Source organism: Phoenix dactylifera, chromosome 8 (assembly GCF_009389715.1).
Source record: "Phoenix dactylifera cultivar Barhee BC4 chromosome 8, palm_55x_up_171113_PBpolish2nd_filt_p, whole genome shotgun sequence".
Taxonomy (NCBI): domain Eukaryota; kingdom Viridiplantae; phylum Streptophyta; class Magnoliopsida; order Arecales; family Arecaceae; genus Phoenix; species Phoenix dactylifera.
The window spans coordinates 3,819,387-3,842,698 of record NC_052399.1 but is presented as its reverse complement, the minus strand read 5'-3'; the positions used below and the strand labels follow the sequence as shown (position 1 = coordinate 3,842,698).

The 23,312-nt window shown below is 42.9% G+C and overlaps 2 protein-coding genes and 1 long non-coding RNA gene across 3 annotated transcripts; 2 read left to right on the top strand and 1 right to left on the bottom strand.

Annotated features, from left to right (window-relative positions):
* Window positions 1-11,230: 11,230 nt before the first annotated feature.
* Window positions 11,231-14,039, top strand: LOC103708818 (transcription factor NIGTH1). Its single transcript, XM_008793911.4, has 4 exons — window positions 11,231-11,545; window positions 12,005-12,604; window positions 12,896-12,972; window positions 13,209-14,039. The coding sequence occupies exons 1-4, from the start codon at window positions 11,356-11,358 to the stop codon at window positions 13,731-13,733; spliced, it is 1,392 nt and encodes a 463-aa protein (XP_008792133.1). The 5' UTR covers window positions 11,231-11,355; the 3' UTR covers window positions 13,734-14,039.
* Window positions 14,040-15,077: 1,038 nt separating this feature from the next.
* LOC103708819 lies at window positions 15,078-19,040 on the top strand. Its single transcript, XM_008793912.4, has one exon. It carries the CDS (start codon window positions 15,572-15,574, stop codon window positions 18,773-18,775), a length of 3,204 nt encoding a protein of 1,067 aa, XP_008792134.2. The 5' UTR covers window positions 15,078-15,571; the 3' UTR covers window positions 18,776-19,040.
* A 2,133-nt stretch (window positions 19,041-21,173) lies between these two features.
* LOC113462834 lies at window positions 21,174-23,032 on the bottom strand. The gene is made up of 3 exons (XR_003386002.2): window positions 22,751-23,032; window positions 22,154-22,258; window positions 21,174-21,342 (listed from the first exon to the last, which is right to left on the bottom strand). It is a non-coding gene; the product is annotated as an uncharacterized LOC113462834 (long non-coding RNA).
* Between the last annotated feature and the right edge of the window lie 280 nt (window positions 23,033-23,312).

Below are 23,312 nucleotides of genomic sequence, written 5' to 3'. Positions count from 1 at the left end.
TTGATAAATTGGTTGATTTAAATTTATCGAGAATAGATAAAATCATGAAAAATAAAAAATAAAATATTAAAGAAATGACTAGAAAGATTAGCTAAGAAAATCTATAATATTTATTAATATTCGGGTTTAAAATACTGATGATATACTCATGAGTTATACAATGTTTGCAACCAAGATGCCAACTCCCTGTGTCACAAATGTATGAGATTCTTGTCTTGCATCGCATGCATGATGCTCAACCATACCCATGGAAGTGGGATGAGCAACTGACGCATATCCTTGAATTACACCACCTTATTGCTTCAAATAGCCATTGAATTTCCTTTCTCTTCTATGGAAAACATCATTCGAACTCAACCAGATACGGACGCAGTCCCCACTCAACCAGATAATGCTTGCCACAGTGACAGTGTCCACGTCACCGGCCACCATGTCTCAAAAGAGCTCTGCAAGTGAGCTCAACTGCTTGACATTGGAGCTAGTACGAAGCAACTAAGGTTTATTATTTTCCAATTAAGTGACCCCACCCATTCTTTATTAGAATCGCTTCCCTTCCCCTATAATTGGGGATGCTGACTCCCATCAGCTTCATGGGTCCGGAGATAAATACTCAAGTCCCCGGACCATACTCTTTTAAGTCCGAAAAGAACTTGGGTTTTGACTGGTTTCTTTTGCCTCTTTTAGCTCAGTTTCTAGCACACTTCAAAATATCCTTGCTAATTGCATGGCTCTCCTAGCTAATGTATGCGTCGGGATCATTTAATCTCTTGCATGCTCAAAAGATATCCATTTCCATGTACACATTCTAAAGGTTCAAGGTGTCCCGATTAATAATAGATACTTCAGGTTTTCTGCATGAAACAACCATTAAATTCAAGCGTGATGCACTGCATGGATAAGATAAAGAGCAAGCATTGACTAAATTTGGACGCCATGTGTTTTGAGGGGACATCCCCATGGCACACTTAAAAAAAAAAAACGAACGAAATAGAAATGCTGGCCATTCAGCTACATCAGCTTAAAAAAAATTAGAAGAAAGAGAGGGGCATATATAATATATATAATATATATAATATATATAATATATTATATATGCATGTATATATACGTATTTTTTTTGGCATTCGTGCACTAAAGAATAAAGCACTCCCGTCCCGGGACAGAAAGAGGATACAAGTACTCCAAATGACTGGCGGTAGAACCACTGATTAAAACGAATCGGCCGGTACGGTTTCTTTTATCGGAGGCTGGGCTTCATTGCACCCATCTCACGTCGGCCTCTACTTTTTTTTGTTTTTTTCCTTTACTTTCCCTTGCCAAAAGCCGAGAAGAACATAGGCTCTGCAATACTAAAACACGCCCCGAGTCCCACATATGGCCTGGCGTCAGGTCACGCTCAGCTCTAACTCGGCCCTCCATGTGATCCCTGATCCCCGGCCACCCCTCCATCCCCATATTCTCCACCAACGGGCAACGGGAGAATGTTCGTCTCCCCTGGGAGGCTTTTTTCAGACCGTCCAACCCAAGCCAGGTTGCACTTCATCTCTTTCCTCTCTTGGATACTCATATGTTTGATGGTGTCGTGCAAAAGCTACAGGGGAAGAATAGCTGGCCTCTGCTTTGCTTGCTCGTCTGCTACAAGCTTGGCTTTATATTCCATTTTTGGATCCATGGACTTACCAGAAGATCTCATGAGAATTGAATTTTTTCGAATAGAAGATGTTTCTATGCTGACCCCAGTTGAAGTGCTCCTTTTGGAGCTCTTCTATTCTTTCCAATAGGTACTTCAAAAAGTCCTCCGAGGAAGTATCGCCAATCCCGATATTCAAAAATTTCTGCTGCGCCTGGTGACGCCTTCATGGCACAGGATCTTTGAAGGTCCTGACACGATCATTGGTATGCTTAACAAATTTTAATCAAATTCAACCATCTCAATTCCCGAGCGATTGCACCAAAAACTCGAGTTTTTTTTGGATTTCCTTCTTGATCAATGACGACCACAGCATTGGTTTTATATCGTATGAGGTCACTAGCATGTCTCAAGGAGGAGAAAGACTTGTGTCTGAAAACATATGGCACGGCTCGAGAGACTCGTGTGCGGTAGCAAGTTACGTACGTATTCGATCCTGTGCTTACCTGTCCACAGAAAGCAAATCAATGGGCAGGAGAGGCTTGCTGGCCGGCTTTCTCCTATGCAGGGATTTTGGATGCAAGCTGAGTTTGAATGCATAGCAAGTATACTATTGAGGCTTCTGGCAATGGTTCGTTTGGATCCTTCACTTGAGATTTCAAATCATGTCGCTTGAACATTGTCTGCATAGTGATCGCAGTACAACTCGTGAAATGTAGACCTAAATGGAGTTCACCTAGCACGTATTCTTCACTTGCTATTTTCCCCAGGATATGGTGAATATTTTAGTGCCATTCCAAACTGTTATGTTGTGCATGCTGTAGGAATCTGACCAATGCACTGTGATCATAAAATTTCTGTCCTTTTCTTTTCTTAATGTGTCCATAATGTGAACTGTAGTTGATGAGTTTTATGTGAACTCACTTTCTCCTTGCAGATCCTTTTGGATACAGTAGCGTGTGAAGTTGGTGCTGGTACGAGAGATGCATTGAATTACCAACCATGTTGGCCTGCTGGTATTGGCCAACAGGCCGATCTTCTTAAGAAGTAACGCTAAGAGGCATTGAATGGGCTCCGATCATGATCTTGATAATAGTTACAGTAGTAGTAAGGATATGATTAATATGATCATCGCTATCTGCGAATCATGGATAGTTATTGCCATGCGGTTAATGCACGATTATTCGTTACCGTATGGTTATGGCACTACCCGATAAATTAGATAATGGGCACTACTCTCATCCTATATATAGGGCTGACAAGGGGACCCTTAAGTAAGCAATACTACGCTTTTCTTCATTTATTCTCTCTCTATCCCACTATTGCTCTTAATGTCCGACTTAATCATCGGAGGGTTCTCTGTTGGAAACCTTCTGGCAAGTAGAATTCTTTACATGTCAATTCTGCTTTCCTTCTCGATTCCAACTGACCTCAGCGTACCTCTATTCTAGCTAACCTCGGCATACTTCAGGCAGAGACCGGTCACAACCTAAATTCTTGTAGCAACATATCCTATTTTTTTCTTATCTACTGAGTGTTGGTATTTTCTCTTCCTCCTTCTTCTTCCCCCTTAAAAACTAGTCATCAACTCTTTTATTGAATTTTGTGGCACAAACTGGAGCTTTATTTGCCAAAAAAAATATTGCAGATATTCCTGCACTTATGAAGGTGCCGTACTATTCTCTATAGGCCCATTCTAAATTTATGAAATCTGTCTCAAGATTGTCCTGATCATAGCTATGCTCCACAAATTAAATCTCATAGGCATTTACTATTGTTCGCCTTTTAAAAATATACCCCTTCCTCCTTGCATCGCCAATCATGTTTAATTTGTGAGCAGAACAAAAAATTGGAATAAGACGGCGAGGTTCTTCACACGTTACACATGCATTTCAGCGAGAATTGGCAGAAAAGAGTGACAATTACTATCTCACCCATATGATACCAACAAGCGAAGAGGAAGGGGTGAGTTGGTGACTGTACATCATGCCAATCATAAACAGTGCATGGCTGGCTACATGATGCATGAGGTGTAGAATATAATTTCTTGTTAATGAGAGCCCGCATTAGCCTATATTTTTTTTCTAGAACTTCGAGGTCTCGGCCTAGATAGGAACTAGGGACGGTGGTGGAAAATTGCAGCTAGCATTAGAGGCATCTTGGTCACGACACTAAAGCAAGAAGTATGAAACATTTTGTGACCAACTCCCCTTCATTTCGGGTCACGACAGGAACGCTTCTCGCAGCCTGCTCTACTCTATTACTAAATGAAGAGCTGGTTGTTCTATAGACTTGAGCAGTGGAGAGCTGGTTGTTCTATAGACTTGAGCAGTGGAGTAGGTGGCTCGAGTGTTGTGAAGATGGCTGGTGAGGACACCTTCCGGTGCAAGCGAACTGTGGTCAGTACAAGAGCCTTGGAGCCTGGGCAGGTCCGTCTCCCGACTTCTACTACAAGCTTCCATGGAGAGATGGCAAAGGATGGTGTTATAACGTGCACGCGTCACTTACAAAAGGCACAGGGTGTCTCTTACGTGAGGCAGATAGTGGGGTCGTCTTTTCTCAAGAGAGATTCATCCACAATAATTGAGTGGATCTAGAATTGGGGTGCTCAATCGAGGATCGACCGCTGCTCCACGATATTCGCAGATTACCAAGGAAATACGACTTTCATTAGGCCACATACGTATTTCGAAAGGCGAACAGTGCTGCAGACTGGGTTGCTTCCTGCGCGGCTCACAACTCTAGAGGTTTCATATGAACGGACCACAGAGCTGTGCCAATGCCTTTACATAGTATTTTGTTTTTTGATTTTATTGACCGCATTCACACCCATCATGTATGAGCCGCCGATGTATCAAAAAAAAAACAACAAAGAATCAAAGAACAAAAGACATGAGGTGCACATCTATCGCCACAACACAGACACTACTAGACAGACTCGATCCGCCTCATAATAGTCCAGATTGGACCCAACCCAGCTTAGTGGACGGCCCAAAGGTCACTACCTGGGGCCAGTTCACGTCATTTGCCGTCGGGCCGGACCTATTATAAATCGGGCATGGCTTCGGATGACATGGGCCCCTTCAAAAACATTTGGGATGGGTCGATTTGAGTTTGGGGTTCCTAGGCATTAACTTGTTTTAAGGTCGATTAATTAAATTTAAGTTCAAGAATTGGGCAACCCCTGCATGAAGGATTGAATTCACAATCCTGATAATTACAAGCTTCCAACCTTGATTTCCTTGGGTTCTTCTGCAGTTCCAAGATTGAGTTTCTCGGCAACTTTCATCTTTTCGTGATGCTTCAAGAGATCAACAATATCTTTCCGTGGTTCCTTTTCTTGGGTCTCTTCACTTTCTATCCCCGTGACCTCGAGATCTAACTCTATGCTAAAAATTATAGGACTTTGCTAGAAATTGCGGAATCAAGTTGGGCCCAGGGCAAGATTGGTTTTCCTACGGCATCAGATTGGAAATAGAGATTTTAGGGTTGGCGGGCAAGGTTGGTTTGCTCTTTTATAGTTTTTCTTTCTTGTAAATTCTTTATAAATAGTTTTTGTAAACTCCACTTTTCTAATAAAGGCCGGGTGGATTTGTCTCCCTCTTTATTAAAAAAAAAAATGCAGTGAGAAATATTGGCTAGGAGGAGGTGATGGCTTTGATCGAGTGGTTGCACAACAGCAAGGAAATGATCAAGCCTGTTGCTAGGCCCATCATGCCTTGTGGCTGTCAACTGCTGTGTGGTCTTTGGGAGGTCTTGGGTTGCCACGAAGCCATCTTTGATTTTCCATGTACTCAATTCAATTCTGAAGTTGATGCGGCTCCATGCAAATGTCCTATAAATAAATAAACTAAAATTTAAGGGTTCTTGTGCAGCATATGATTTATTAGTTAGTTTTATGCCAAGAGGTGCATAAATGGCCCTCGTAGAATATGGATGTAGGAATATTTTTTGTTTATTGTATAAAAGAGGTTAAAGACTTAAGACTGCATTTGACTCCGGAATAAGAAAAATGGGAATAGTGAGATATATATCTTTGGCATAATTTTTTTACAACTTGCTTCTATTCATTTTTTACAACTTGTTACTTCTGTTTGGCATAATTAAAAGTGCTGCCTGGTTGTAATTTTTAGAATAAGTTTGTTTTTCAGAATAAGATGGCTAAATAACATGTCTATCCTATCGTCCATCACTCCAAGCAATCAATATAGAACGCTTTTAGAAGTATGCAAACTTATCTAATGTTCGTAATCCAACTAGAAATGATAACTCTTTAGAAATAACATTTATCCTACTGCAATTCCTAATATATCCAGTGAATTGCCCTTTGACAATAAAATCGGTAAATGACATGCTTGTTGTTGTCATTTGTCATTTTTTTTTTAAATATAAGAACTGATTAGGAGGCTCAATCAATTTCACCTTCGTCGTAAGAAAAAGTACTCAATACTTACAATCCAACTAGAAGCAGTAATTATCTTCTACGTTTTCTAACAAGTGACACTAGTCCAACTAGATGTAAAGAGCACCTATACTATAATTTAGGAAAAAAAAGAGGATGCATTACAACTACAATGGAGAGTGAAGAGGCTGTCAAGAAAGAATGAGCTAGGATAAAATGTTGCACTGAAGGTGATTTTGTCCATTGCTTAAAACTAGACCAGCATAAATTAAAACATTTATGATAGGAATAGCTTATGATGGGGTTTTCTTGGAATAGTTATGCTTCTTGTACATTTTTTTTCCTTCAAAATGTCATGAGAATCTTTAATCGGCATAACTATTCTCTATGTATACTAAGCTTTTAAAGATTGCTTGTCTTGCATAAACCTTATTCCAGACCTTATGCCTGCTTTATACCCTAACGAGAGGTATCCAGCCTAGAAGTGCAGCTTCTTATCACAGGTAGGCAGCTGGAACAAAGCATGTAGATATACTCCTTTCTTCTGAATAGGGATGGTACAGTATACACTGGGTTAGGAGAATGGGGTTTTATCAATACTCTCGTCTGTCGACCATCTACTAAATTTGTCAACAATCTACGAAAGGTCAGAAGAAAAGTGATTCCTTCCATCCTATCCATGCACGCTTGCTTGAAGAACCCTTCCTTGTCCCAAAACTTGGAAAGGAAATGGGCATAGATCCCATCTAAAATGACAGCTAAACTTATCCATATAATGGATCCCCAGCTTTTGAGTCTTGTAAATGACTGCTTGAAATTTTCTCCGGGGCCTATCGGCAGTGCAAAACAAGCTTGTTACCCACAAACAGAGGGGAAGGATACCTTCTAAATTGCTGCTCGCCGTAAACAAACAGGTGGACACCAGGTGCAGGGTCCAGCAATTACAGCTTCGTCACTCATCAAATGATTGCTTTAGGCTCTGTTCAGCATCGAATTAAACTCCTTGTCCTTTAAGTTTGCAAGGAAATTAATGAGCCAGATACCTTCTAAATTGCCACAAACCTCATCCAGAATGGTGATGCCACTTCCTTTTTCTGTCTTTTGTTTTCTGGGGTGGGGGTGGTGGGAAGGTGGACAGGGAAAACTCCATGAGTTCATTCTTAGGGTGAACATGGAATGAGAACAAGAATCTGGAACTTCTAGGTGATAGTGTTGCCATCTGCTATTGATCACAAGAGTGATTGGCATAGCTTCCGGACCCATTTGATTAAGATTGGCAATTACTTCTCCACCTTCCCGGCTTACAAATGCAAAGCCGCACGCTCGAATCTTAAGAAAAGGTAGTCATAAACTTGGTACTTAGGTACACAGGTTTTGATGAGGAAAGTATTAGAGGTCTTAACCTTGGCTTGAACCGACCTTGTTGGCTTCAGCCATAATTGAGGTGAATAACTTCGGAGTAAACCGAGGTGCCATTTTGCTTGAAGCAATAAAGACTCGCAGTTATGACGACACTGTAGTTAATACATGATCGGCGTGATTGTCGCCGCATGCTGCTCGCGCAGAACGGTTATTACATCGTTAACGTGCGCCAAACCGGATAACGGATATGTGTTCTACCTTATATAAAAAAGGAGTCCAACAATTCTCAGGCAAGTTTATTTAGAGACTCCTCTCTATAAATTTTCTTCATTGCACACTGTTGTTCTATCATTCTTACTTAAACATCGGAGGATCCTCTGCCAAAATTTTTTCGGCAAGTGGATTTTTGTAGATTGGGCTCGGTTGCGATTAGTTCCTATTCACCTCGGTCTCGCTCGACCATACTTCTCTTCGATTCTCACCGACCTCATAGCATACCGAGCGACAATCAACCTCGGCTTAGAATTTAGCAGCAACAGATTTCCCAGCTAAATGGTCATTAGCAACGATCTTCAAGTTAAAAAGTTGCGAGGAATATCTTAAAGTGGAGAATTACATGTCAAAAAGTTAATCGAAGCCACAATTTGTCAGGATATGGTCATTGACAAACCTAGATTTTTTTTCTCCAACAAAAAAAAAAAGCAGAAGAGAAATCCCAAAATTTGCCGGGTTTATTGTGTCATTATCATTAAAGATTAGTAGATCATCCAAGGCTCTTTGCCATGCTTAGGAATCCATTCAAGTCTTAAAGGGTGTGGTGGTTGTAACTTTATCACCATCTATACTAAATATGAAACTATATCTCATCATCCTGTTTTAGCTTTGAATTCCACGATCCACCGAAGCCGGTTAAATTCCATCTTTTTGACATTTTTGCATGTAGCTGTCAAGAAAACCCCCTTAAGTTCATCACTAAGGTGTGTCGTGTTGATGTGCCATGTGTGGAGCTTAATGATGGAAGGACAGGTAATCCAGAATATAAACCATTGTCTTTCCTTCGGTTTAAAAATTTCACTCCATTAGCATTAGCCATCCCCTATTCTAGAAGCAAAAGGCCAATCTAGAATCAAATCACTCAACTTTTTCATCATTTCATGCAATTGCTAGCTCCTAGATCGCAAGAAATGTGACACATCAATGTGCCCAAGGTACGACAACTTGACTTCCACCCAACTTTTTCTCTCTTTTTTTTCATCCCTTTCCTTTTTCTTCAGTTTTCTGAGCCTGATTGTTTAGGTTATCCCATGAACCTTGACCCCAGGTTCTCTAGCTTGGACCAACACTGCCAAGTTTGAAGTGAGCCAAGTTTATTGGCGCATTAGCTAGTTGCCAAATATGAGAGATCCAGGTGTAATGGAATCTAGAAAGTTAGCTAATGTAGTCAGCTTCCCTCTGGACTCAACTATAAACTTGCTGGCCGTTGGAATCTCTCGTTAATGAGGTTCATCACTTAAGATGAATCTGATTCAGTCCAATTCTAAATTAACAATTTAGTCGTGCCTCGTTTATGGCGAGCAACACCATAAACAATTCTCATGTTAACAACAAGAAACTTTTATTTTCTCCAAAAAAAAATCCAAACAATTTGGAGCCATGAACTGAGGAAATTATATTCTAAAATAATGTTTGTTTAAGCTTTCTTTTGACAGCTCCATTCTCAAATACTTCAATATCCTTTGATTTTTCTTAAACTTACCTTGTGCTTGCATTGCACGCATCTTAACCAATATCGTCAACTTCGGAAGGCTTCTAACGAAAGATCTTTCGATGCTTAAATTAGAGATCTAGATCAACAGTGGAAGAGAGATAATAGTATATAGAAGTGTAAGATTGCTTACTTGAGGATTCTCTTATCATCCTTATATATAGGATGTGTGTAGGGTCCGCTACTTGATTTATCGGGCAATAGCATACCATAACTGCATGCATGATAATAACTAATCGTGCATTAATCGCATAGTAACTGCTTCATGCAGATCGTGTGTTAACTGTTGTACCAGACCTACCAGAATAGCACATTGGCCCATACCGAAGTCATTTGCCTTGGCCAAGACTGAGGTCAAGATAGTCGGATTAACTCAGAGATCGGGATTGCCAATATAATATTCTCTCCATCACTTGTCAACACTGGATCTAGATCAAACTAATGGCTAAAACCACATGCAATAAGGTGGTCCCATTTCCGGTAACCTTAATTAGCAATCTAGCATCTCTCTGATTCCTCGCAAAGCCGCTGCCGTTCTTTTTTTTTCCCTTTTTCAAAGGCACCGAATTATCCCTGGTTCGGTAGATAACTCAGCCCATCTCCAATGCATGAAAAAGAAAGTAATTAAACAAATGGAAGGCGACACGATCTCCTCCGCCATGGCCCAACGAGAATATTCCCCTCCTCGCACCAGACAAAAGGGATATTCAACAGGACGATATGGGCGAATAAAACCGACACGTGTCACGAGGCGAATCCTCTCAAAAGCTGAGAGGGAGAGGGGCTAGAGGGAGAAAGAGGGAGAGAATCCACACAAAAGGCGTGGGTTGGAGCCTTGTACCTCAAGACTGATTTGGAAAGCGACCAACCCTCATTATTGCACAGCGAATTCGATGCAGCCTATTCCCCTCCCCTCCCTCTCTTTCTCTTTCTAAAACACTTCCCTCTTATGTTAGAGGAATCTTCTTACCTTCCAGCCCACTTCCTCGAAAGCTAGCAGTAGTAGCAGCAGGGGAGATTCCCATCTCTCCTCTTTCCTCTTTTTATATTCTTTTGGGCTAGGGGATTAAGGGTTGGGCGAATTAAAGGCATGGAGTTGTGTGTGTGTTGCTCACTATTAAGATATTCCTTGCTTAGGGTGTAGCTCTAATACAATAATATTCTTTAGGGTCGCACTAGATATCCCATCTTGCCATCCTCATGAATGCAAGGGTGCAATTGTGTGTGTGAAGACTTGCAGCGTGTACCTTTTGAAAACAAGGAAAGGCCCTCCCTTTCCTTTCAAATGGACTCTTTGTGCGTGTGTGGGTGGGAGAGAGGGGGGGAGAGAGAGAGAATCAATGCATATCTTGTTTGAATTATGTGTGGTATATGCTTTTAGAGCTTTATCATTTGCTTTGATTAATCATATAAGAATCATGGTCCTCACAAAAATATTACTTTGACATCTGTGGGCATATTTTTATTAGTATATCTAGTCTTTTCTACTACTATACTCCTTTCAGGGAGAAGGATCTTGTGTGTTTCTTACATAGGGATATCTGGTATATAAAGTGTCATGGAGGAATAGGGATGAATTGAAGTGGGTGGCTGCAAAGAAAGTAAAATGGGAAACATACAATGCACTACGTACAAGCAATAACCGACACAAAATGTCCTAGCTAGAAAGAACACCACATACACCTATGTAACCTTATAATTTTTTTTCTTCTCTTCTCAAAAAATAAAAAAAAAAGAGGGTTACATGGGTGTATGTGGTGTTTTGTTTTTCTGATGAAAGGTGTATGTGTTTTTTGAATGGGACATGTCAAAGGGACAAAAAAGAGATGGAAATTGTGGAGAGGAAGAAGAATCTTTTTAGGTCTGTTGATTTGAATTGGTACAAGGAGTCCAAAGGTACCAAAACCAGGGCCTAAGCACATGACCGCCTGGCCACCTTGATTCCCTTCTCATGAACCCCTGCAAGCTTTTGCCTTTGTTCTTTGCAAGAAGTTACCATGCCTCTTTGCTTTATCTCCTGCTTTTCCTTTTCCTCCCTTCAAACCCCACTTTATTCTCTCCCCCCTCCAAACTCTCCCCCTAAAAAGAAGGTGATCCCCCCTCGATCCCCGTTGTGCTCACAACATCCTCTCCCCCGTCTCTTATTTTCTCATGTGAGAACTGGTTGAAGGAGAACGCTAGCAGGTACCGTTTGAAATGGGCTCGCCATCTGACCTTAGCCTGGATTACAAACCAAATAGCTATCCAATGATCCAAAAGCCTCTTGGAGAACAACCAGACCAGACCCAAAAGATCCAAGAGTTCCTAGCTCGCCTCGAAGAGGAACGGCTTAAGATCGAAGCATTCAAGCGTGAGCTGCCTCTTTGCATGCAACTTCTCAACAATGGTGATCATCTATAATGATCTCTTGATATGGCATAACTTACGGCCTTTTTTTCTCTCTCTTTCTTCTTCTTTTTTTCTTGGAGAAGATATCCACTTAGTTAAGCCATTCAACTAGAAAGAGCGTATTGTTCAGTAGATCTCTATCTGTCTTCATCGTCGACTATATATATCGGAGCACCTCGAACATAATTATTGGCTTTCTTAAGAACATAATCATCATGCCAAGATCTCTAAGCACGAAGCAGAAAAAGACAAATCTCGTGCTTAATTCCTATGAGCCTACAACGTACGTTAACTTCATGTGTATAGATGTAAATTAAACGCATGTCGACCAGAATAGCGCGAATGCAACTGCTTTCTTATAGAACGCGTGGTTTGATTTCCATAGAATTCCTTCATACTTTTCAGTGCCTGAGACTAATCAACGCTTCTATCTTTTCTAAATTTTTCTTGTCTCCAGCCGTGGAAACTTACAGGCAGCAGTTAGAAACATACCAAACGAACCAAGCGCCGAGACCGGTGCTCGAAGAGTTCATTCCCCTGAAGCACGCGAGCATCGATGGCTCCGAGAAGGCACCGAATGCACCTTCGGAGAAGGCAAGCTGGATGGTCTCCGCGCAGCTCTGGAGCGCGGCCAACGATGCAACCAGGAACCAGCCAATGGCTGCACCCCCGCTAAAAGAGACCGAGCATGCATTCGACGTGAGCCCCAAGCTGGCACTGGATACCAAGCAAAGGAACGGCGGCGCTTTCCTGCCTTTCTCTAAAGAGAAGAACAAAGGCATGGGTTCAGCTTCGCGGGGCCTCCCAGAGCTGGCACTCGCTTCCTCGGAGAAAGCAGTCGAGGAGAAGCAGTCATGTGTGGAGATGGATGGTGGAAGTATTGGCGCGAGGAGAGATAATGGTGGTAAAGGTGGAGCAGCAGAACAAGGGAAAGGAGGAAGCAATCCCACTGAGGGGCAGCCGGCGCCCCAAACTCATCGGAAGGCCAGGAGATGCTGGTCGCCGGACTTGCACCGCCGCTTCGTCAATGCTCTTCAAATATTAGGAGGATCTCAAGGTAGTAAACTATTTGTTAATAACACACAGTAGTTTAATTGTTGTTTAGAACAATTATATTCTATTAGCTTACTACTTCTAATTCCGTTAGACTAGTATTGCTATTACATTTTTATTTTTATTTTTGCTCTTTTAGGGTAAAGACAGCATTGTTGTTGTTTTCATTCCTGATTTCCTGTACATATTTGTCTTCATATGAGAAAAATAAAAACTTCAGTTATGTTTCTCTATTTTCTTAGACTTTCACAATAGTCTCTTAAATCTAGTCGTTGTTTTTGAACACTTGAAACAGTTGCCACCCCCAAGCAGATAAGAGAGCTGATGAAGGTTGATGGACTGACCAACGATGAGGTTAAAAGCCATCTGCAGGTCTCTCTCTCTCTCCCTCCCTCTCCCCCCATTCTTTGTGTGTGGTATGTGAATGTAAAGAGATCGAGTTTAAAGGGCAAAAGAGAAAAAAAAAAAAAGGGTCCTGCGTATTCTTGAGCTCACCATTGGTGACCACGACCCATCAAACCTTATTGATCGGACCGCTTTCATGTTCTTTGACTTAACTTTGACTTATATTTCAATTTTTAATTCCTTTAATTCTGTTTTTTGGTCAGAAATATCGACTACACACGCGGAGACCGATCCCAGCACCGCAGGCATCGGTGGCGGCGGCGCCACAGCTGGTGGTGCTCGGCAGCATCTGGGTCCCACCCGAGTACGCTACGTCGGCCGCCGCGGCCGGCCAGGCCATCTACGGGGCCCACGCGGCCCCGGCCCACTACTGCCAGCAGCCCATACCCCAGGAGCTGTACCCGGCACCGCCACCGCCGCACCACCACCACCACCTCCACCCCGCTCTCCACAGGAGCACCGCAGCTGCCACCTCGGCCTCTGCCTACAAGAACAGGCTGGGATCTCCAGAGTCGGAGATGAGGAGCGGCGGCGAGCGGTCGGAGAGCATCGAGGAGGAAGAGGAAGGGGAGGAGCGGGAGGAGGAGGAGGAGGAAGAGGAAGAGGAGGAAGAGGAGGACGTGGAGCCGGCGACGGACGGGAAGGCAGAGGAGAAGGCGTTGGTGCCGCTGGCTGTGAAGGCAGAGGAGGGCGGCGGCCGCGGCGGCGAGGTCGCCCTCAAGATCTAGGACTCCGTACGTCGGCCTTAATTTGTTTTCCTCTTCCGGGGCAGTCGAGGTTTAGGGTTTCGGAGGCGCTTGTTTTCCGTTTGCGGGAACTAGAAAACGCGTGAGACGTACAGTAGGGGCTGTTTGTCGTACTGAGCTCGCCATCCTTTTGCGAGTTAGATTTCATAAAAATGATGGGATTGTCGTTGTTCTGTTTGGAACTTGGGAAAACGACGAGCTGTGAATTGGATTCTCCTATCTATGTATTTAAAATATTTTATTTCTATACATATATATAGATTTTGCTAGCTTCTCAGCCTTTTTTTTAATCCCTCCTTTTCGTTCAGCTTCAGTGATGCGTCGTGTGCTGCGCCAATAAGATTTCCTGCGCAACTTGGTTTGATTTTAACTGGATTAGGTTCAATTATGGCATTACCTACAGATTTAGAACCCAATAGTGAACATGGTGTCGGATGGAAACCTCACCATGACTCAAATGTTTCAATTCTCAACCATATTTGACCTCACCATGACCCCCTACATTGTTGCTTCAACTTCTGTTATTTTGGGTTGCTTTATGCTTTCATTGGAAAGCATAAACTACCTGTACCTAAACATTGGGATTGCCGGAAAGTTTTGCAATCACTCACTAATTGAGTTTATTCATAATTACCCAATACTTCTAATGCTCGCATTGATCCTATGTGTCAATCTCACAACCTCCATTGAAATGTATCATCTTTCAGCCAGGTCATCTAAAATTTTGAATCTACTTTACCCAAACACATCATCTTTTTGTCCCTGGTACATGTCGAGCTTGATTCATTTTACAACAGCTGTAAGTTTTTGGAGTCCAACAGTTCCTAATAGCTGAAGCATTTGAGGTCGAGTGATCACTGATCAGTTAATAGCCAACAGTACTTTCCCTTTTCTATTAATTGGAGCTCTTGGACCTACCTGCCCAATTCCAACCCAAAGTTGGATTTCGGCCTCTATCCCTGGCCTGGCCCATGCTAATATCTTGGGCCAGGAATTTTGGACCCATCCATGTGGCTGCCGGCTGGGCCGAGGACAATAAGACTGGACACCGTCTCCCTCTCAGAAAGCCGGAGCCCACACCGATAAAAGATTCCCTCCCCTGATTCACGTGTGCGCACGTGCCATCCTCGCCCCGACCGCGCGAAACCCGGCGTCAGGAAGCCAGTTCCACCGACTCCCACAGCCCGCACGTAGCAAATGGAACGGAAGTTTCTTTCAATACCGAAATTGCCCCTCCACCTTCCAACCCGAACGCCCAAGTTTCTTGAGCAGGAGCGGCACCTTGGTAATTTTCCAAAAATTCAATGGCTTTCTCAGCTGCTTTCCTCTCCACTTTCCTCTTTCTCCTCCCGTCCTCCCCCCACGAAGTCAACCCAGAAGCATCCGTAGGTTCCCATTTCTCCGCAATTTTCTTCTCATATTCTCTCACCTCAAAGACTTACTAAACGCCACAAAAGAGGAGGAGTGGAAACGGATCTCAGTTCTCACAGCAGCTCATGTCTCGGACGAATACAAACCTTCACGCCCAGGTAAGCCCTCTTCGGCCTTCGCCCCTCCAAGTCCTCTATAGATACTCTTAAAACACCCACAGACGCATACACACACAAAGCGCAGACAGACATTGTTGTCCTTTTGATCTAATTTTTGTCCTCAACCTCTAACCGTGCGTGGCTGGATTTCCTATTATCGGGGTCGCAGCTTTCTTGCAATTTCAGGGATAGAGAGCTTAGTTTTGCCTCTTTTTTTTTTTTTTTTTTTCTGGAATAGAGTGTGTGTTTAGGAGTGGTTATTATTACCGTTATTATTAGTTTTATCTGGCTATGGAAACCACAATTTGGATCCAAAATCTTTGGATTCTTGGCATGTTGATGTCGTTGACCATCGCCTCCTCAAACCCACTTTACCGACCTGAAGAAGACCCTTCTGCTAGCCACAACTATGGCCGCTTCCCCGAGGTGGAGAGAGAATGCCGGTCGGTCCTCAGATCGGCTTCCAGGCGGGAATTGGATGCGAACAGGGTCCACGCCATCGAGGCGGAGATGTCCTTCGTCCGGGGAGACTGGGGGCAGGACTCCGGCGACGCCCCTCTGATGCCGTTCGATGGAAGCGATGCTTCGGACGGCCATTCCAGCTTGCCCGATCCCCTTCGCCTGGCAACCTTCATCCTGACCCATGTCGATCTCGCCCATCGCTCTCACCTTACCATGGTGAATGTCAGTGGAGTTCTGGGTATTGGCATATCGAGGAATGGCACCGCCCCGGAGATGCGCCAGCGTTTGTATCCAGAATTCCTGATTTGGCCAGGGAGCTCCGAGCTCAGGATTCTTTTTGAAGGGATCTACGCTGAATCCGGCAACAAGAATGGTGGAGAGAGGGTCTTGTGCTTGTTGGGGAATGCTATGCTTCCGTCTCGTCAGCCCGATTCCACCGACCCATGGGAATGGGTGAAGGATATCGGTTCGAACAATTTCCAGTGGCCCCTTTTGCAAGACGAGCGGATCTTGCTGGTGCTTCACTATCCTAAGGCCTTCACACTGACTAGTAGAGCCGTGCGTGGGGAATTGCGGAGCCTAAATCCACGGTCTAGCCACAGGTACTTTGATAAGGTCCAGTTATCTTCCCAGTTGGGTGCTTATTCAAACTATCAGTTCGGGTCAGAGGAGCTCGTGTCGAAGGCCTGCAGCCCTTACCCTTATCAAGACGATGTGGTGGGTGGCCGCTTCGAGGTCTATAAAGGAACTGGCTTCTGTGGAGTTCTTGATCAGTTCATCACCGGAGAGGTTCTCGATGTTGTACCCAACTGGAACTGTAATTCCACGGATGAATACTGCAGCAAGTTGGGCCCTTTTGCATCAGAAAGGGAGATCAAGGCCACGGATGGGGGTTTCGCCAATGTCGGTATTATGATGCAAGATATCAGGTGCGACCCGAGAACTGGTCGCGATAATGTGAGCTTGGCGAAGGTATCAGCGGTGTTCAGAGCTATTCCTCCATGGGAGAATCGGTACAGCATGGCGGTGGCACAGAGGACAGGCCTTAATAACATGACTCTTTCAGCCGAGGGGATTTGGAACTCATCAGTTGGACAGCTCTGCATGGTTGGATGTCTTAAGTTCGGTAATGGAGGATGCCACTCTCGCATTTGTTTATATATTCCAACCTCTTTCTCCATCGACCAGCGGAGTATCATTTTTGGAAGAATTTCCAGTATCAATGATGGTGCTCACATCTTGCACTACCCATTGTCATTTGAAAAGCCTGTACATCCTATGCAACTATGGACTAAGCTCAGCAACTACCCTTATGGCGGCGGTACTTACAAGTATTCAAAGATCAAGTTAGCTGGTGCTTTTCTCGAGAGAAGCGAACCTTTTGATTTTGGTACTCTTATCAAGAAATCGCTCCTTAGCTATCCAAGGAAGGGGGATGATACTGATGATCTGGTCAATCTTTCCAATCTCGCAGATGATCTGACACTCCATACATATGTGCTGCCGGATCCGCTACCCAAAATTCGTACACAGAGGCCTTTTCTTCAAATGGAGATACTCTCGCTTGGATCATTGTTTGGGCGCTCTTGGGCATATCAAAATATAACAGTTGCAAAAGGTTGGACTCCAGCCACTCCAAAAGCTGTATCCACTGAGAAGGAGCTACTTTTGAACGTGGCGGCGGAACTCACTCTCTCTGGAAAGCCATATGCCAATGTTTCTATGCTATACTTGGAGGGCCTTTATAACCCAGTAGATGGAAAGATGTATCTGATAGGCTGCAGAGATGTCCGGGCTTCATGGAAAATCTTGTTCGAGAGCATGGATCTTGAAGATGGACTAGATTGTTTGATTGAAGTAAAAGTGGAGTATCCACCAACGACTGCACGGTGGCTCATAAATCCGACAGCAAAGATCTCCATTGCTAGTCAAAGGAATGATGATGACCCACTCCATTTCAACCAGATCAATCTCCAGACACTTCCAATCTTGTACCGGGAACAACGTCAAGACATACTCTCCCGGAGAGGTGTGGAGGGGATTCTTCGAATCCTTACATTGTCAGTAGCAATCATTTGCATACTTAGCCAGCTGTTTTACATCAGAGATAATGCGAGTTCTAGTCCCTTCATTTCTCTTGTCATGCTGGGTGTTCAGGCTCTTGGCTATAGCATTCCACTCATCACAGGAGCTGAGGCACTGTTTGCCAGACTGGCAGCTGAATATGAGTCCCCATCCTACGAGTTTGAGAAGAATCAGTGGTTCCAAATTATGGACTATCTAGTCAAGATCCTTGTGCTGGCTGCATTTCTTCTCACCCTAAGGCTTGGTCAGAAGGTATGGAAATCCCGAATCAGATTACTGAGTCGCACTCCACTTGAGCCACGAAGAGTCCCAAATGATAAACGGGTTCTTCTCTTTACCTCTGGCGTACATGTGGTTGGTTTTCTGGTAATTCTTGTTGTGCACTATATTAATGCCTCTAGGAGACCGATTCACCAAGACACATACATTGATTCAAGAGGGAATAGCCATAAACTGCGTGAATGGGGGATTCAGCTGGAGGAGTATCTAGGTCTTGTTCAAGATTTTTTCCTGCTTCCTCAGATGATTGGCAACATTTTGTGGCAGATTAATTGCAAACCTTTGAGGAAAGCCTACTACATTGGAATAACAGCGGTTCGGCTACTTCCACATGTTTATGATTACATCAGAGCTCCAGTTTTCAATCCCTACTTCGCAGAGGAATATGAATTTGTGAACCCGAGCTTAGATTTCTATTCCAGGTTTGGGGATGTGGCAATTCCAGTGACTGCTGCTGTGCTTGCAATTGTCGTGTTTATTCAGCAGAAATGGAATTATGAGAAACTTAGTCAAACTCTGAGATCGCAGAAAATACTTCTCCCTCTAGGGTCCAGCGTCTATGAGAGGCTACCCTCAATGTCATTTGAAGCAGAGCTTGTTTCTGGTGTGAATGAAACTAAAACCCAGGATAATTTTCATGGGGATGAAGAACGATGTCCCCTTTCTTAAACAGTTTCCTGTTTCTTTCCTCCAAAGATATGGACTCAATGTTTCCCCCAAAGGATATGTTTCTAAAAGGAGTAACTCTTTTCCCCCTTTTATATATATGTTATTAATGTAATTTTCATATAGAAGACTGTGTTAGGGTTCTCATATATGATTTTCTTATATAAGAGTTACATAGCTGTTCTTTTCCTATGCGTCAAGTGGTCTGAACCATTTGTTTCTGAAGAAAAACTTTGAAGTGGAATCTATAGATTGGGCTTTTCTTATATTTTATGACAATATAGAAACTCGCGTGTGAGATATGGAATAACAGATTGCTATCCTCATGATGAACCTTTTCATACATATCAATGTTATCCTACAATTTTGAATTTCAAAGAGAAGGGGATCACTGAGTGGTTTGTGAAGGGTTGGACAGGTGAGGCAGGGAAGTATGTAGCTTAGTTGCCTGTTCTTAGAGACTTGGATATTACTTTAACATGGTAGCGATGTTGTATGCTTTATTGGCAAACTCTCTTGCATTGTGAATCACAGAAATGCAGTAATGAATCTTTGTTTTGTGGAAATCATGTTTTTTCATTATTTGTTTAATAACTTATTTGGCAACTCAGATATGATGAGGTTCGTCTAATTCTATGTGCTAGCCATGATATTTGTGAGATTAAAATTAGGCATTGCATCTCAAGATGGACTCTGGGAAGCCAAAGGCAATTTAAGTTAGAACCATTGCAGTGAATTTGCTCTGTGGATAATACATCGACAGAGCATGGCCTTTATTATCCTTGCAAACTGCATGCAAGAGCTATTTGAGTCCTCTGTTAGACCAGTATATTAACTGCACCCTATAATTTTGGCATTACAGTTGCCTCTGCCTCTGTAAGCATGTAAAATGATGTCATATCTTCCCCCAGTATACAATGCATGCATGCGTACTTAATTAATTAATTAGGTATGCATCCATGCAGGTGTCTTCTAGCATATGAATGATGAGAAGGGAGTCTAGTGCATTAATTTTTTGACTCTAATATGTATGTTGTATTTGCTGTTACTTAAAAATTACTGAGACTTTGTGTTAGATTCTTGCGCACACAGCAGCGGAAGTCGCAGCATTTATGATTGTGAAGACTGCAGGGGTAACTCAACTCTAGCAGATTTTGAAATCGATGCGACATGATTTCCTAAACACATTCCAGTGGCCAGTGGGTGCCCAAGACTAGTAAAATGTATGGAGGGAGCATTTCCCCCCTATGTTAAATTTGTTTGTAGACAGGATCTGAATATATTAGAAGGTAAATGATATGGTTGATGATCCGGCGAGAATTGGAGCATGAATATTTAGCAAGGCCAGAGTCTTTGTTTGAGGAATAGCGAAGGTTATTTTCTGAATTGTCCTGTGATATATTTTGCATTCCTGTATTCTATTTTTCAATCACCAACAAAATAAATTGACAGCATAATCAGAATGTCTATTGATAATTATTGCTTGTTTTGTGATGTTCAGATAGGCCCAAATTAAATTGTAAGATGGAAATTTTGGTATCTTTTGGAGATCTGGGAATTTTGAACTTGATATGTGTCCAAAGAGGGCATTGAGCTCAAGACGACAAACATCCAAACTAATTGCTGTCAGGGAACTGTCCTGCCCTTGAGACGAAAGCAGCAAAAGTTCAGGATAACAGGAAAGACCCTACTCTGTCATTTAGATAGGAGAGAACTTTGGATTCAGAAGATCAATACTTTAGGAAACAAGGGGCCTGATACATTTGTCATGGTGTATCCATCGATTTTTTTTTTATCACAGTAGATGATAGGAAGGCTTATGAAATTATGTCGGTGCATCTCGCATTAATTTTTCAGGACAGATAAAGAGAATTGCTGGGCATCGAAAGGGAGAGCTGTCAAACCACAGAAAGATAGTTTTATGACATATGTTTTGAGCAGAACTTTTATGAAATTATGCAGGTTGTGAGGATGAAATTGTAACAACCCAAGACCTCATTCAAAATGGCTAGCCAGAAGGTATTATTTGGGTTTCTTGATTCTATATAAGTACCCAAGATCTATTCAGCGAATAATTGATGTGGGACTAAACATACGTCCGCACGAATCCTCATATACTCCCCCTGTTCAAGCCTTGACGTCCTCGTCAGGATAAGGGTTCAAATCTATTCAAATCTAATCACAAACACCACGATTGGCCCGTGGTCAGCCCCAATGGATTCGTGTTGCAGTGTCTCCTAGTCCACATAGGTTATGGGCCAGGTCCGCTCTGATACCACTTTGTCACGCCCCGAACCCAGTACCCGGGTCCGGTACGTGACCGGCCGCATGAGCCTTAGAGCAATGCCCTAAAGATCATGCAAGGCCTAAGATGAACAAAAATCTAATAAATCCACAATTAATTAATTTATTTAAATAGATAAATCCAACATGTCCAGATAATCAAATTGGTTCAATTACAAAATCTTCAAATGCTCATCATCATCAAAGAAAGATAAACTAACTAGCTAGCTAATAACTCTGAAACTCGCGCTCTGCACCCAACCCATCCATGTATGCGTCCTGCAACTCTGAAAAGAGAAAGAAGAAGGAGGTGAGCTTTACAGCCCAGTAAGAACCCCTGCACATCCATACCAACACAATAGTAATATGAATTTGAAAACCACGACAAATCGATGCACATTTCATAAAATCATAAACCGGTTATCAAAAGGCTCAAATAATCAATATAAGTATGTACGTCAAACATCAGTGAAAGTCCAGCCACACAAGAATGATATAGCATATGATAGCTCATAAATCTTCATTACTATGTTCAATACTTTTTCTTTCCATTCTATATTAACTTGATCCGGATCAATTATCTTTCCGACTTTGGGCCACATTCCGGTCACGTTTCTAGCCCGTGACAGGGCAAACCAATAATGTCACACTTAGAGCCTATGACAGGCAAACCAATATTGTCACACTTAGAGCCTGTGACGGGCAAACCAACATTGTCACACTTAGAGCCTGTGACGGGCAAACCAATAATAATAAGACGGCCCAAAGTCAATGTTCATTTAATCAATTTCACATCCACACATCAATCCATTTTATTAATTTCCAGCTTTAGACTAACCCGGCCATGTTTCCAGCCTATGATGGGCAACCAATAATATCAAGGTTAGTCTATAGCACCACATCCATAAATCCAATTATGCAAGTGTAGGTTATGCGCATGCATGCATCTATCATGATACCAACCTCAAGCGAATACGATCAAAATACAATTTAATATAACATCATTTTTACTTCTTACTTATCTGAATCATAAAACATCATACATAGATAGGTGCAAAATTTTTATATCATGTAGGATTGGCATACAAGGATTCTTACCCTGTTGAAAAACTCAGACAGACTAAACATCCGTCTTCACGGCGATCTATGAACCAGGATGCGCAGAACCCTGCTCAGCGTCCTCTCGTCCAACAGATTGTTTCCCTACAGAACCAAGTCATCATTAAAAATTATCCAAGATATATATATATATAAACTCAAAACTCTCTATGGATCCTTTTAAGAGTCCACCAGTATCTAGCATCCTAGGACTAACCAACAGTCCATGATTTTCCTATATTAAACTAGAGAGAAAACATAGCAATAAAATGAAAAAAAAAAAAGGATCAACTGGAGAGGGAGAAGAACAAGGAAGATGGAAGCGGGTTGCTCTCTCTCTCTCTCTCTCTCTTTCTTCCTTCCTTCCTCCCGATTGGAGGGAAAACTTTGACGACGGCGGCCCATGGTCGGCACCACCCCATGACTGACGGCCTCGGCGGTGCCGGCGGTGCGCCACGGCCGGCGACGGCTTGCCAGAATGGAAGAGGAGAAGGTCGAACAGAGGCTCGGCCTCTCCATCAATCCGGCGGCTTACCGGTCGTATTCCCAAAGGAACAATGGCCCTTAGACAAAGGAGAAGAAGGAGAAGGACCTTACCTCGTCTCCGGTGAGCTTCTCCGGCAAGCCCGACGGCGAATAACCCAAGCCTCTCACGGATCGCCTAGAACTCCAAATCTCTCTCTCCCCTTTTTTTTTTTTTTTCTTTTGAAAGGATCTCTCGGTTGGTGCCCTAGGAAGAGAGGGAGGTGGTCTTGGAAGAGGATTGGCCCAAATATAGTAGGATTTGATCACCCTAAATCTTTCCTTCCGGTGGATTCGGGAGAGGGAAGGAGAGTTTGAAACAGGGGAGGGAAAAAGGCTACAATCGGGAGTCTCCCTCCCCCTTTTTCACTTGTTGGGCCGGCGCCCTTTCTCATAGGCTGGCCCAAGCCCAATATGTGGCTCTTCCAGGAATGCACCAAGTTCATCCCATGAGCATTTACGGTGCATGATTGATGTCTTTTGAGGGCTTCAGGCGTCCCTAATACTGAATTATCTTGTAATATTGAATTCACATTTCTCTTAAACTGGAACAGCCTCTCAGCTTAAGCACCAACTAATAATTGCATGAAATATTGCTAAGTATGTAGTGTAGTAATTGCATCAAACGACAGCTTTG